At 39.1% G+C, this 15389-nt stretch overlaps 1 protein-coding gene across 1 annotated transcript; it reads left to right on the top strand.

Moving 5' to 3' along the window:
* Nucleotides 1–1550: 1550 nt before the first annotated feature.
* On the top strand, nt 1551–2470 carry LOC139814903 (uncharacterized). Its single transcript, XM_071781424.1, has 3 exons — nt 1551–1771; nt 1894–2055; nt 2104–2470. The coding sequence occupies exons 1-3, from the start codon at nt 1551–1553 to the stop codon at nt 2468–2470; spliced, it is 750 nt and encodes a 249-aa protein (XP_071637525.1).
* Nucleotides 2471–15389: the final 12919 nt, after the last annotated feature.

Below are 15389 nucleotides of genomic sequence, written 5' to 3'. Positions count from 1 at the left end.
CAACATCACTCGTCATCGTTCCGTCATTCACTCAAGATCAGACGTCATTATTCAAGCTCACGTTCTGCAAGCGTCAACGAACATCCTGCCATCATTCAACGCGGCACCCCAGGAATGGCCACATCTCACCAAGTTGACCTTGGCTGATCTAGATTTTCTGACACCACGGCCAGTGGATATCATCATTGGAGCTGACTCATATGGACAGATCATTGAGCCCAACATCATCAAACGAGATACATTGATGCCAATTGCGCAGCTCTCTTCGGATAGCTCGTTCTCGGACCTGTTAATTCATCATAATCGGCAATTGCCACCGTGCATCATGCCTCCGTTCAAGAGGGAGAAGATGCTCTTGACGACTTGCTGGCGAAATCCGGACACAAGAAGAAGTGCCTGCGAGAAACAATCTTGATCTTACTCCTGACGAGCAAAGATGTGAAGAACATTTCAAGAGTACTGTTTCACGGGATTCAACAGGTCGATACACAGTTCGACTTACACGGAAATCATCACTTGATACTCTTGGCGATTCGTATCTCACTGCGCATCGATATTTGAAAAGTTTACAAAGAAGACTCTCACGAGATGACAATTGTCGACGTCTGTATCATCAGTTTATGATACTCTATCGAGAGCTCAATCACATGAAGCTTCACCCGTTTCCAGTCAGCACATACAAGATTACTTGCCACATCATGGAGTGCTCAAACCAGACAGTGCAACCACAACATTACGTGTGGTATTTAATGGCTCGAGTGCATCTACATCCAGCCGCTCACTTAATGATCTCATGCACACAGGAGCCAAGCTGCATTTCGACATCACCGATGTCTTGCTCTGGATTCGACAAGTTCGGCACTTAGTTGCCACTGACATCACCAAAGGGTATAGTCAGATCAACGTGCATGAAGATGACTGAAATTTACAACGGACTCACTGGATAGATGAACAACTCAATGAAGTGCCATATCATCTAACAACGGTCGATATGTTGATGACAATTCTGGAGGCGACGACACCGTTCAGCAGGTAGTCAATACTGCTCAACGGACTTGTGCATGGCGGGCGGCTTCCCATTAGCAAGGTGGCACGCGACTCATCAAGATGTACTCACTGCGGTTCAAGCAGAAAAAGACCAGGGCTCACAAACTACATTGACGATTGCGTAACCAAAAGACTCAGATTACGATGGCTTCCTCAAGAAGATTCATTCACATTCTCAACAAGGATCTCGTCGCACACCGATCATCTCACCAAACGCCTCGCTTGGTCTGAAGTGGCTCAGATACTCGATCCATTGGGCTTTGTATCACCAGTGGTGATCAAGGCGAAGATGCTCTTGCAGGAGTTTTGGCTACATGAAGCTCCAATGGGATGAACCACTGCCATCCCAGCTCTCATCACGGTGGCTCATTATCAGAAAAGAACTCACAAGCTTGATCAAGCTCTCAATACCTCGGTGGTACAACCAAGGTAGCACCTCTCAAATCACATGGAGTACCTCGTCAGTGGAATTTCACGGCTTTTCTGATACTTCTCAACTGGCAATGGCTGCAGTCGTATTTATCACCGTCCACGGCTCTAATAGCGCCACGATTTCATTGGTGTGCTCCAAAACTAAGGTAGCACCACTCAAACGGCTCACCATCCCGAGACTTGAACTCACTGCAGCACTGCTGCTCTCAAGACTCATGCCATACATTCAAGCCACCTTGAAGTTGAACGTTACAGCAACTCACCTGTGGACGGACTCTGTTGTGACACTTTTGTGAGAAATCGAGTTTCTCAAATTCAAGAGCTCACTGCGAACGCACATTGGAAATACGTACCATGTACGTCCAACCCAGCCGACTGCGCATCACGAGGATTAACTACTGCTCAACTTCAAAGCCACTTATTATGGTGGACGGGACCACCGTGGATTCTCACACCTGAAGCATGGCCATCTCAACCCGCGCTTCCGGACGAGTTGAACGGTCATGAGGCTCGTCCTGGCATTGCTCTATATGCAGCTGCATCTCAGCCGGACGATCATTGGGATCTCATATACAAGTACTCAACCCTCAATAAATTATTGAAAATAACAGCTCTCTGTTTCAGGTTTATCGCTCTCTTGAGAGGGTTCTGGGACGGGTCGTTGGACTCGCACTCTGCTTTGGAGGAGGCCAGATTATTCTGGATCAAGGCTACTCAAGCGGCATACTTCACGTACGAGATCAAAATACTCACGGCCAACTCGAGACTACCAACTGCTCACGCATTCAGTCGATTGACTGCATACATAGACGCTCAAGGAATCATCCGAGTTGGCGGCCGTCTCAATCAACCAACATTGGATCAAGACAACAAACATCAGGCGATTTTACCTCGCCACTCACGGTTCTCAACCTCAATCATCGCCCACGCCCATTTGCGCACCCTGAATGGAAGAACACAGCTGACATTGGCTCATGTCAAACAACAATAATGGATCATCGGCGGACGGGCTCCGGTTAAGTCTCATATCTCACGGTGTGTCGTGTGTGCTCGGCAGAGGGGGATCCGTGCTCATCAATTGATGGGCCAACTACTTCTTTCTCGGGTTACGCCGTCACGTCCGTTTGCTCATAAATAAGTCGACTATGCCGGACCGCTCACTATCAAGACATGGAAGGGACGAGGTGCAAAAACATACAAGGGATGGATCTGTGTTCGTCTGCTTCTCCACCTCCGCAATTCACCTCAAAGTAGTCAGTGACTACTCATAAGAAGGATTCATAGCAGCCTTCCGAAGACTCTCAGCTAGAAGGGGAATTGCTCAGACCATGTATTCGGACTGCGGGACAACATTCATTGGAGCAGACGCCGCGCTCAAGAAAATGTTCATCCAGGGCTCTCAAGAACATCACGGATTGCTAAAGTTTTACAACTTAATGACACAGGATGGGAGTTCAACCCACCAGGCGCTCTACACATGGGGGGCAAGTGGGAGGCGGTAGTAAAGTCTGAAGTTTCATCTGAGACGGACTATCGGGGAGACTCTACTCACGACGGAAGAACTCACAACGTTGCGTACGCAAAACAAGGACATTCTCAACTCGCGGCACTTAGAACCGCTGAGTGACGACCCTGAAGACGTCTCAGCGCTCACACCAGGTTTCCTCATTGGAGGTCCAATCATTACCATGCTCGAGCCATCTCTGATTGACCTAGCAACCTCACGACTATCTCGGTGGCAGCTCATCCAGCAGCATGTTCAACATGTTTGGGCACAAGGGTCGGCTCATTATCTGCAACGCCAGCAGGCGATATCCAAATGGCATCATCCTAACAACAGCATCAAGGTGGGTTCCATCGTGCTGCTCACCGACGAACGCTCTCCACCGTGCAAGTGGCCACTCGCCAGAGTAACGCTGCACCCCGGCAAGGATGGGCTCACTAGGGTGGTTACCCTTAAGACGGCCACCACGAAACTCACTCGGCCAATCTCAGAAAAAAGGATCAAGAGTAAGGAATCATCAACAAGGTTGCTGATGGCGGGCGGAATGTTCGAGATTCCGTTAACGTTGCGCCGTCCGATCAGATGGCAGCATCGATTGGGTATCGACGCCCGATCACCGCGACAGCTGGCGCACGCACGGGCGCGCTCATCGCCAACGTCTTCCTCGCGATATTCAGAGTCGTACAAATGGCCGCGCAGTGATCAGACGCACGACGTGTGCTCTGTGCATTTTCGATTGTGACTACACATTAAAGTGCCCACCGCAGTGATTACAACAGCTGCCGAGATACTGCATTAACATGTAAAGCGACCGCTCATCCAGCTCTACTCGGGTACATCAACACGACGACTCAGGCTCACATATGTGCGCGAGTGCCGACCGCCACGTGTCTCACCGGCTCACGGGCGATTCATCGAAGAGGACGGCAATTAATATAATTGCCTCTCATTTACACGGACTATATAGACATCTCATTTTGTTCACCGCTCATCACTCTCAGGTCAGATTGTATCAATTTTGACGCATTAAAGACGCATTAAAGACGGCTCAGACTGTGGTCTGAGTTACACAAAAATAAAGTGAATATTTAGTTAACACCTTCCACGCGCGTCCTTCTCATCCCGCTTCCATCGCCGGGATTAATCAGCGATTTCGCGAACAACTGTATATTAATTATATTGTCTATAATTTTATTTTTATGAGTCAACTTTTTAAGTATATAAGTGAGTATATCAAATATAATAATATAATAAAATAAATAGCATATATATAACATAGACAACTTAGATATATGTTATGGTAACGTTACCAAGGTTAACTCATTTTAACATTGGTAATATGGTAACACTAAACTTAATCACTATCCGATAATGATTCACTGGAATTTGAATCATTGCTACTTTGTGAAGAACTTGATGAATTGGGCGATGTTGGGCGTCAATGACGTTTTCTTTGTTTTTCTTCTTCTTCTGCAAAACATTTTTAACATTATTATTATTAAGGTGTTTTTAATTTTTTAATAGTAACTTTCAGAATATATTGTTTTCTAATTTTTTGTATTTATTTGTTGAAAGACTTTGTTTTAAAAAATCTAGACTGTTAAGATCTAGCATGTTAATTTAAAACGTTTATTATTTTTTATAATTATCTATGCTAACAAATGTTTAAAAATATTAAAATTTTTTATTTAATTCAATATCTTATATTTTACATGTAAACACAACTATATTACAAATTATTTTTTTACGTATCTTTTTACTGTTAAAGAGTTCTTTAACTGTGTATAAAGTAAAGAGAAAAATATCAATTATTATTAAAAGAAAAAGTACTATAATTTAAAGATTAATTCCATTAAGTTACTTGTTTTTATAAATTTTAATGAATATATCAATCTATCCTCCTTCTTCTCTTGTCCTGAACAAGGTGGGGGCGCTCAGGTGTCATGGCCGCAGTTGCTTGCGATCTTTCGGACGAGTCGATTCTCTGCTCCTCTTTCGGATTTATCTTGACAACTTCAAAGGTTTTGGACTCTGACCGAGCGAGATTCAGATGACCAAGGAGTGGACTCATCAGCAGGAAAAGGAGAGCTGCAACGACTAGCGTCCGTGAGGGAAGATCGAGGCGAGAAATCTAATCCCATGAGCGGGGCCTTTGATAGATTCCGAATCTTAAGACGCCATATTGAAGATCGACATTGGTCGTCAAAGTACAAGGGCCTCTGCTAGGTTCATTCTCGTTTTCAGATCTGAGATCTGCATTTTGTTCTTGTGGCTCTGGCCTAAAATTCTAGCCCAAGAACCGATCTGATAGACATTCATGCAGAGGCCCCCCTTTTTCATTTTTCTATCTTTCTTTTTTTCGTCAGCAGCATTACATTCTAATACGTTTCGGACTCTCATTCTCAGTCAGTAATTTAGATACTTTGATTCCGTCCTGTAAGATCTGACTCTTTAGTTTATTCTTTATTCTATCTTCAGGACTGATTACTGATTTGTTTGTTTATATTCACGTAAAAACTCTTTAGTTCATATCAATTTGTTTTACGTTGGCATATTTTTAGAAAGAACTACATACAATAAAGACGAAATTTTCTTTAAAAAAAACTCTCTTTCTATCGCTCACCTACTCAAGAATTCTCGTCATACCTGCTGTGTTTGTCAATACTTTTTAAACAACAATAGACAAATAATTTTTATATGTTTAAAGGTTTAAAGGTAATATTTTTTTATATTTTTTAATGGAAAATATGTGTTTATAGATTGATATATTCATAAAAATTTATAAAAACAAGTAACTTAATGGAATTAATCTTTAAAGTATAGTACTTTTTCTTTTAATAATAATTGATATTTTTCTCTTTACTTTATACACAGTTAAAGAACTCTTTAACAGTAAAAAGATACGTAAAAAAATAATTTGTAATATAGTTGTGTTTACATGTAAAATATAAGATATTGAATTAAATAAAAAATTTTAATATTTTTAAACATTTGTTAGCATAGATAATTATAAAAAATAATAAACATTTTAAATTAACATGCTAGATCTTAACAGTCTAGATTTTTTAAAACAAAGTCTTTCAACAAATAAATACAAAAAATTAGAAAACAATATATTCTGAAAGTTACTATTAAAAAATTAAAAACACCTTAATAATAATAATGTTAAAAATGTTTTGCGGAAGAAGAAGAAAAACAAAGAAAACGTCATTGACGCCCAACATCGCCCAATTCATCAAGTTCTTCACAAAGTAGCAATGATTCAAATTCCAGTGAATCATTATCGGATAGTGATTAAGTTTAGTGTTACCATATTACTAATGTTAAAATGAGTTAACCTTGTTAACGTTACCATAACATATATCTAAGTTGTCTATGTTATATATGCTATTTATTTTATTATATTATTATATTTGATATACTCACTTATATACTTAAAAGTTGACTCATAAAAATAAAATTATAGACAATATAATTAATATACAGTATTGATTTTTTATTTAGAACCACTTATTTTGCTTAAATCATGTTTTACATGCATAAGTTACGACGAAGAAGCAATTAAACAAACTTTGTAGTTCCTATATAACTTTATCCAGATTTAAAAAAAAAAAGTGTTTCTCAACATTACGTAATTTTTTAAATTACGTGATTTTTAAAATTACGTACCGATTTGGAACAATCCGTTACGTGATTAATTATGTCATTAATTACGTAATTTCGTTACGTGATTTCGTGATGTAATTTCATGACGTGATTTCGTGACGTGATTTTTTTCAGTAGGGTAAAATAAAGCTTTTTTGGTTTCTTTACTCTTGAGAATAGTTTTAGGTATCTCGAATCGGGGATTGAAGTAATTTTACTTCTTTTTAGTCTCAGAATTATCTAATTCCTTTTTCTTTGACGTAGACTTCCTAGTTGCTCTTTTTTTATTTTTTGGAATAATTTGATCAACATTTATAGCAGGATCTTCTGTGGTTATTGAATTCTGCAAAAAAAAATAGATTTTTAGGCAAAGACAAACGATATGAAAGAGATACTTATACATACATCTATTATATTATATTTATTATACATTATTTCTCTCAATAATTAGACATCGTGTTTTTTCTTGTGTCTTCTGTTTAGTTTAGGGACGCGTCTAATATCAACATCTAGTGTCAATGTCGTACACTTTGCTCAAGAACGACTCCTCTGGGTAATTCTCTTTTAGTCTGACTCTAAATAATGGAAGAAAAGTGGGATCTATGCAAAACTAGATGTCTCGAGAGACTTTACCGTAACATTTTTACGCCGATCTCCGTTGTAACGGGATTAAATAGAGTCTGAATACAATTCTCAAATACGAAGGTCCTCGTGTGCCTGTATATCCAACATCTCCACTTACGTAGCTAAACGTTTTTTTAATAACACGTTGTCATGCCTTTTTTTTGCCATCTATGAACAATAATATCATTGGTGAGATTTTCTTTATATTCAGTAACTACAATACTCATAAAATTTAAAGACATGGCATATATAGACATAAATAAATAAATATAAATATTGACCAGTTATTTTGCAATTTTACAAAAAAATAAGACAAAAATTAAAAATATCAAATAAAACACGAAAATTCGTCGGCGTAACTGGCAATAAATTTATTCAAAACTTCAAAACAACGTTTCGACCTCTACTTTGGATCCTTATCAAGTTAAAAATTATCTAGCAATGCTGGGACAACACAAAAAATATCAAGTCAATTTATTTATTACTATCTAGATACTACCTAATTACCAAAATAGAGCCCACATGTTCATTCACTGGGAAAAGGTTAGAAAATCACACCAGTGAATAGACATCATTATATTTAGCGTATTTTTACGAATTTAAAGAAAAATGTTTGACAAAATAAAATATTGACTCTATTTTTACTTATATGATACAATATTTACCTTCGAAAATCAATTATGATGCTTATTCAAACGTAAAATCGCAACCTCTCCAAAATTAACCTCTTAGTAGCTTGCACGTCATAAGCATGAAATTCTCCTTAAGTCGACACTTTGTTTATAACCGTGACATTGATCTCAACGCCACCTGTGAATTTTTCTCTTAATTTTCATCACAAAACTTCTCCTTAATTCGACCATGTAGAAAGGCATTCTTCACATCCAGTTGACAAGCATGTAAGTTCCTTTCATTGATGATTGCTAGCATAGTCTTGAAAGTTCAGTCTTGCAACTGATGCAATAAGTTTTCTCGTAGTCGTATCCACACCGCTGTTCGTTGCCTTTTATTACTACCGCGCCTTATAACGGTCAATTTCTCTGTTGCTATTGCGTATGACTTTGAATATCCATTTGCAGTTGAGTGCTCGTTTTCCAGGTGGAAGCTCGACTACTTCCCAAATATCATTTTTTATTAAAGCATCTATCTCCTCCTGTATTGCACCTTCCCATTCTTCTTTATCTCTTTTTTCTTGAATATCTTCGAACGTTTCCGGTACATTTTCTACAAATGATTCCGCATGCAACGCTAAGACCGCATAGTCTTCCAAATATTTCGGTTTTTTCTCTCTCTCTCTGATCTTCGAAGTGTACATCCTTTATTTCCACTATCTCAATTTCCGTTAGCTCGTGTCGGAGTTCCATCTGCATCTTCAAACTTGTCTTCAGATGATTCAGTCGTTCGAGGTGTTTTAATTTGCGGTGTTTCGTTTACATCAATGTTTTCTTGTATATCAGCAATAGAATCTGTTTGTTGTCCAACAGTATTCGGAATCCAATCTTCACTCGTCAAATCAACAAAGGTGAATTTCGTCTCATCAAATATAACGTCTTTTCCAAACAGAATTTTCCTCTCTTCAGGACACCAGAGTTTGTATCTATTAGGACAATATCCCCGAAGTAACTTTTCTTTGATCTAGAATCAAATTTTCCAGCTACAAGTTCTTTTGGTATGCGTAGATAGGCAACACAACTGAAAACTTTCAATTTCTTGGTGTTTACTGGCTCATCGAACCACAAGTATGCAAGTACATCTCCATTCAAAGCGGATGTCGTACTTCTGTTGACAAGATATACAGCTGCCAATACAGCTTCGGACCAAAGTTCTTTACCAAGTTTAGAACCCAAGATCATGCATCTCGCTCTTTCAATGACAGTTCTATTCATCCTCTCAGCGACTCCGTTCTGTTGAGGCGTATATCTGATAGTGAATTCAAATTGTATTCCCTTCTCTTCGAAGTATTCCTTTATCTCGTTAGATATGTATTCGCGTCCATTGTCACATCTGAAACGACTTATTTTTGAATTGAAATATGCTACTACCATTGCTTCGTATTTTTTAAAACATTTTAATACTTCAGTTTTAGACTTAATAGTATATGCAACGGTAAAGTGCGTGTAATTATCGACAAATGTCAATACGTACCTCTTCCTATCGTAAGATATTGGATTTATTGGTCCCATTATGTCGCTATGTATCAGCTGAAGTGGTCTCTTTGCCCGAATCCGATGTTGATCGTGTGGCAATTTGGTCTGTTTTCCTTCAATACACACCTGACATTTTTCTATCGACTGTTGTGATGCATCCGTCCTTGTTTTCTTATTTTGATCCAAGACCTTCCTGATGCTCTTATAGTTCAGATGTCCGAACCTCCTGTGCCAAATTTCCAGATCTGTTGCAGCAATACAAGCATTCACCGTTCCTACATGTTCCAGATTTAGTGCATACAACTGCGTATTCTCCCTGTTTGCGACCGCCACCGTCGTGTCTCGCTTCTTGATTATTCCTCTTCCGTCAGCAAATAGTACTTTGTATCCGTTTATCTCTAATTTACGCACGGATATTAGATTGTAAATCAATCCCTGTACAAAGAGTACGTCTTTTATCTTTATAGGAATCTTTTTTCCATTCACGTTGCTCACAACGTTGATTTCTCTGGTTTGTTCCGCTCGTAAGTAACTGCCAAATTTAGCGACGTTTATCTTCACCGGTTTCTCCAGTGTTACCACGTTTGACAATTGATCACGACTACTAACTAGATGTTCCGTTGCACCAGAATCTATGAACCAGCTCGATGCATTCCGTATTTCAAGCTCTGTAGTTGTAGCGAAATTGAAAACCGTATATTCACCTTTAGAAGCAATTTGTGCCGTAGTTCCTTCATTATTTTTAGTTTTTGTTTTCTTCCGACAGTCTGCTCTCTTGTGGCCAGGCAGTCCGCAGTTATGACAGTTAAACGTAAATTTTACTTTGTTTTTACTAAATTTATTTCCTGCGCCTTTAGAAGATCCATGTTCTTTTCCATTATCCATGCAAAGACGATGAAAAGGCAGTTGTCGACGCATTACTATACTTATTCTTTTCGCACGCAAGTTTACCATTCCGCTTCAATTCTTCATCCAGTAATCTCGTTTTCACAAAGCTCAACGTCAGTAGCTCTGATGACATAGTTTCCAGTGTGCTGTTACTACCGTATTATATTCCGTCGGCATCGTGAATAGAAGATGACATACTATATCCAACTCTTCGAGGGTAGCACCTTTGGATTTGAGTTCTCGAATTAATTTATCAAACCTCAAAAAATGATTAGAGAGATTATCATTACCGGAATCAAATTTCAATGTAAGAAGTGTCTTTTGTATCAAGAGCTAACTCGCAATACCTTTTCTTTAAAATGCATTTTCCAACAATTGCCACACATCACGCGCTGTTGCTTTACCTTTCGCATATTCTAAATGACTGTCTGAAATACGTTGTATTATTTGCGACTTACATTTTCTGTTCTTCTTCTTATGCTCGGTTATCTCGGCTTGCTTCCTCGCTCGTGTTTCCGCGTTGTCAGTCGTCTCAATTTGTAACAAATTCGTATACTCGACTTCAATGTAGGATGTGAGCTCTAATTCCACTAGCAGAGTCTTGATCCTGAATTTCCAGTCGTCGTAGTTTGTTCCGTCCAACAAGGGAATCCTGTACTTTTCTATTTCCGCCATTACGCGTATCGCGCACAGATTTATCTCGTTACAGTAATACAAGTTTCTCTGGCTACTTTTCGTATCGCATAAAGTCTGGGCCCATAACCTGATGGAATATGGGGATTGGGAACAAAACAGACTGAACAGACTCTGTTATGCGTGGCTAATATACTTTACTTTATAAACGTAGTTTCAACGGTTTCAACGGTCTCTTTACAGCGCGAGAGCTAGCGAGGAAGAAGGCGGAAGTGAACAACGAAACAAACAATTGCGGTAGGTGATCAAGGCGCCTTTACATTAGTTTACGGAAGCATGAACCATAGAATACATAGAAAATATAAATATCTTAATTTGCTATTGAAACACATTTCTCAACATATCTTATTTACATACTGCAAAACTATTGTATGTTATGTCTTTCTTTCTGCTTGAACAAATCTTAACCTATTTTGGTAATGTAAATGATTTTGAACAAAGTCAAGTCGGGTAGCACCGGCTACCAGTTTTGTGGGTAGCTCCGGCCACCTGTTCGAAAGTCTATTTCTTTTTAAAGGTCTAGACAAAGAGGTTTACTCATAACTTCTTTCATTTATTTATCGTAGGCGGGTGTTAAAATGCCTAAATTCAAAGGCAGAAGCACAAGCTAAGGAGACTGGAGCGAAGAAAATATGAAAAGAGCAATTCAAGAAGTTCTTGAACGTGTAAGAGTTCTCAGAGAGCTGCCGCAGATAGAACCAAGTTCCACGCACTTCACTGCAGGATCACTGCAGAACGAAAAAGTTAATGACGTGCTCAAGATTTTATCGCCTTTTCCAGACACCTCTAAGAAAAGACTGACTGTAAAAAAAAGAAGGACCCAGAAAAGTCAGATTTCGACGTCATCGCCGTATAAAAATGAGCTGGTAGAGAAGACCAAAGATCCTAAAAAGATGCCAAAGATCACGAAAAATATGAAGAACCTATTGAAAAAGAAAAATCCTACATCTAAACCACGTCCTGAACATCAGGAAACTGAATGCATCATTTGTGGCGAAACGTTTGATGAGGATTGGATTCAATGCAATAAATGTCAAGACTGGGCTCATGAGGCATATGTGTAGATATAAATCCATCCGATTTATACTACAACTGTGATGTTTGTGTTGCCAAAAAACGATTTCGTCATTAAATATTATGGTGGCCGGAGCTACCCGCCACTTTTCTACAGAGGTCAAAATTAAGTCTAAGTTTGAAGTAGTTTTTTTCTTAAGTTTGCTATATTTTTTTTTTTTTTTTTTTTTACTAAATTACGTTAATATATATCTTGTTGATTATTTTTGTGTAGTTCGTTTATGTTTATGTTCTTAACTTTAGTCATAATTTAAAAAATAAAAAAATGGCCGGGAGTATCCTCCTTTCCCCTAATCATATATGACCATACTATATATAATCAATATATGTATATTAAAAAAGAACTGTTAACTTCGATAATAAAGCATTGATAAATTAAGATGTATATTTTTTCAAAAGCTATAGAATCAATAGTGAAGCGATTTATCCCATATTATAACTTGGCGCGCTGCTTGGCGTGAGACGCTGCCGTGTCTTTTGATACCGTTCTTATACCACTGTTCGTCAAATTTTAAATACGAGAAACAAATCCTATCCGATGCCATCTATCGGATAATCCGAATTTAAAAGTGTAATAAATATAATGCACATGTATTGTGTTTATATATGGATATATGTAATCTACGTGGATAAATGCTTTTATATATAATTTATATATAAATTATAAGAACTCATATATAATCATGTCAAATTGTATATGAAACATTATAATGTTTCATATACAATTTGACATTATAATGTTTCATATTTCATGTACAATTTGACATGATTATATATGAGTTCGATCTTATCATAAGGGTTAGGTAGCCCCTCCCTCGCCTACATGTGTACTGTCTGTTTGGATCCGTCCTCCGAACGGCGCGCCTGCGAGTGCGGCAACCCGGTCCACGCGCTCAAGCCCGCCCGGCCGAGCGCACGTGGCACCACCCCACTCGCGCGCCGCTAGCGCGAGTAACACCTGTCGCCGCGGGACGACTGTCGTTACTCGCAATCAAAATTCGGCAAGAAAAATACATAAGGGCGAGCCTGCCCAGGACGAGCACGTTCTCTTCTCTCACGTTGAGGCTACAATATACCGGGCGTTAAATATACCGGCTGTAGCGACCGTGATTGAGACGAACCTTGCATATTCCGCTCCAACCTGGAGCGAGCGGAATCCTCGCACCGTTCCTCGGAACGACGTGCCACCGACTTGCGCCTGCTATTAAGCAAGGGAGAGTCTGCCCTTCCCACCCGCCGAACCGGACAAGCATGGTGGAATGCGGATAAGTTCGGTCCGTGGTGGTAGTAGCACAGGGCAACTCTGCCCGCTCTAGCAGAGGCCGCCGACGACCACGACCAAGGAGAAGAGCCAGGAGGCCCTCGCCACCACGACGACCAACCGCTGCCGGATCGGCACTTCCACCAGAACTGTGGTGGCCATTGATAAGGGTGACGATCCCCGAGTCGCACAGGCGAATCACACAAATCTAAAGACAAAGCCCTATCCACAATTCACGCGCTGATGCACTGAGTCATCATGTATATATATTAAAGAAATAAAGCTCACTTTTACCAGAGCTTCGACTCGTTCGATTCACTCGCCTCAGACTTCCTCATTCCCAACTGCTTCGAAACACTGTCTATATGCACTATCAGCAAATTCTGCTTAAAAAGGCATATAGAAAACAATAAAAAAAAATTCTATTAAAACTAATCGTGTTTTTGGTCCGTGCTTTTCACAAGTGACTTAATATATTACCAATGGAAGATTAATGTAGACTTTTTGATATATTCCACATACCTTGAAAATGAAAACCAAACAGCGTTTTACGAAGCAATGTGTATCGAATGTTATGAAAATGTTACGAATAAGAACATATCGTTTTCCATGAAATGTTTCGGATATTATTGTTCTTTATATAAAATTTCTTTTTGTTTAAATACGGATATTCACTGAATGAACGTATATGAGCATCAATCAGATATTATCCTATGCCTATACTATCGTTTTCTATCCAGTCTTCAACAAAATCCTATCGTTCTCTATGTGAAATATCTTTCATTTCCATTACGGATACTCGCTGATCGAACGTGTATGCGAATCAATCAGAGACTACTCTACGCTTATTTTATCGTTTTCTATCGAGCCTTCAACACAATCCTATCGTTTTCTATGTGAAATATATTTCATTTCTATTACGGATACTCGCTGATCGAACGTGTATGCGAATCAATCAGACACTATCCTATGCCCCCACTATCGTTTTCTATCGAGCCTTCAACACAATCCTATCGTTCTCTATGTGAAATATCTTTCATTTCCATTACGGATACTCGCTGATCGAACGTGTATGCGAATCAATCAGACACTACCCTAGGCCCCCACTATCGATTTCTATCCAGTCTTCAACAAAATCCTATCGTTCTCTATGTGAAATATCTTTCATTTCCATTACGGATACTCGCTGATCGAACGTGTATGCGAATCAATCAGAGACTACTCTACGCTTATTTTATCGTTTTCTATCGAGCCTTCAACACAATCCTATCGTTTTCTATGTGAAATATCTTTCATTTCTATTACGGATACTCGCTGATCGAACGTGTATGCGAATCAATCAGACACTATCCTATGCCCCCACTATCGTTTTCTATCGAGCCTTCAACACAATCCTATCGTTCTCTATGTGAAATATCTTTCATTTCCATTACGGATACTTGCTGATCGAACGTGTATGCGAATCAATCAGACACTACCCTATGCCCCCACTATCGTTTTCTATCCAGTCTTCAACAAAATCCTATCGTTCTCTATGTGAAACATCTTTCATTTTCATTACGGATACTCGCTGATCGAACGTGTATGCGAATCAATCAGAGACTATGCTTATTTTATCGTTTTCTATCGAGCCTTCAACACAATCCTATCGTTCTCTATGTGAAATATCTTTCATTTCCATTACAGATACTCGCTGATCGAACATGTATGCGAATCAATCAGACACTACCCTATGCCCCCACTATCGTTTTCTATCCAGTCTGCAACAAAATCCTATCGTTCTCTATGTGAAATATCTTTCATTTCCATTACGGATACTCGCTGATCGAACGTGTATGCAAATCAATCAGAGACTACTCTACGCTTATTTTATCGTTTTCTATCGAGCCTTCAACACAATCCTATCGTTTTCTATGTGAAATATCTTTCATTTCTATTACGGATACTCGCTGATCGAACGTGTATGCGAATCAATCAGACACTATCCTATGCCCCCACTATCGTTTTCTATCGAGCCTTCAACACAATCCTATCGTTCTCTATGTGAAATATCTTTCATTTCCATTACGGATAC

Source organism: Temnothorax longispinosus, chromosome 6, assembly GCF_030848805.1.
Source record: "Temnothorax longispinosus isolate EJ_2023e chromosome 6, Tlon_JGU_v1, whole genome shotgun sequence".
Classification (NCBI taxonomy): domain Eukaryota; kingdom Metazoa; phylum Arthropoda; class Insecta; order Hymenoptera; family Formicidae; genus Temnothorax; species Temnothorax longispinosus.
Note: the sequence above shows the minus strand (reverse complement) of the source record. Positions and strands in the feature narration are given on the sequence as shown.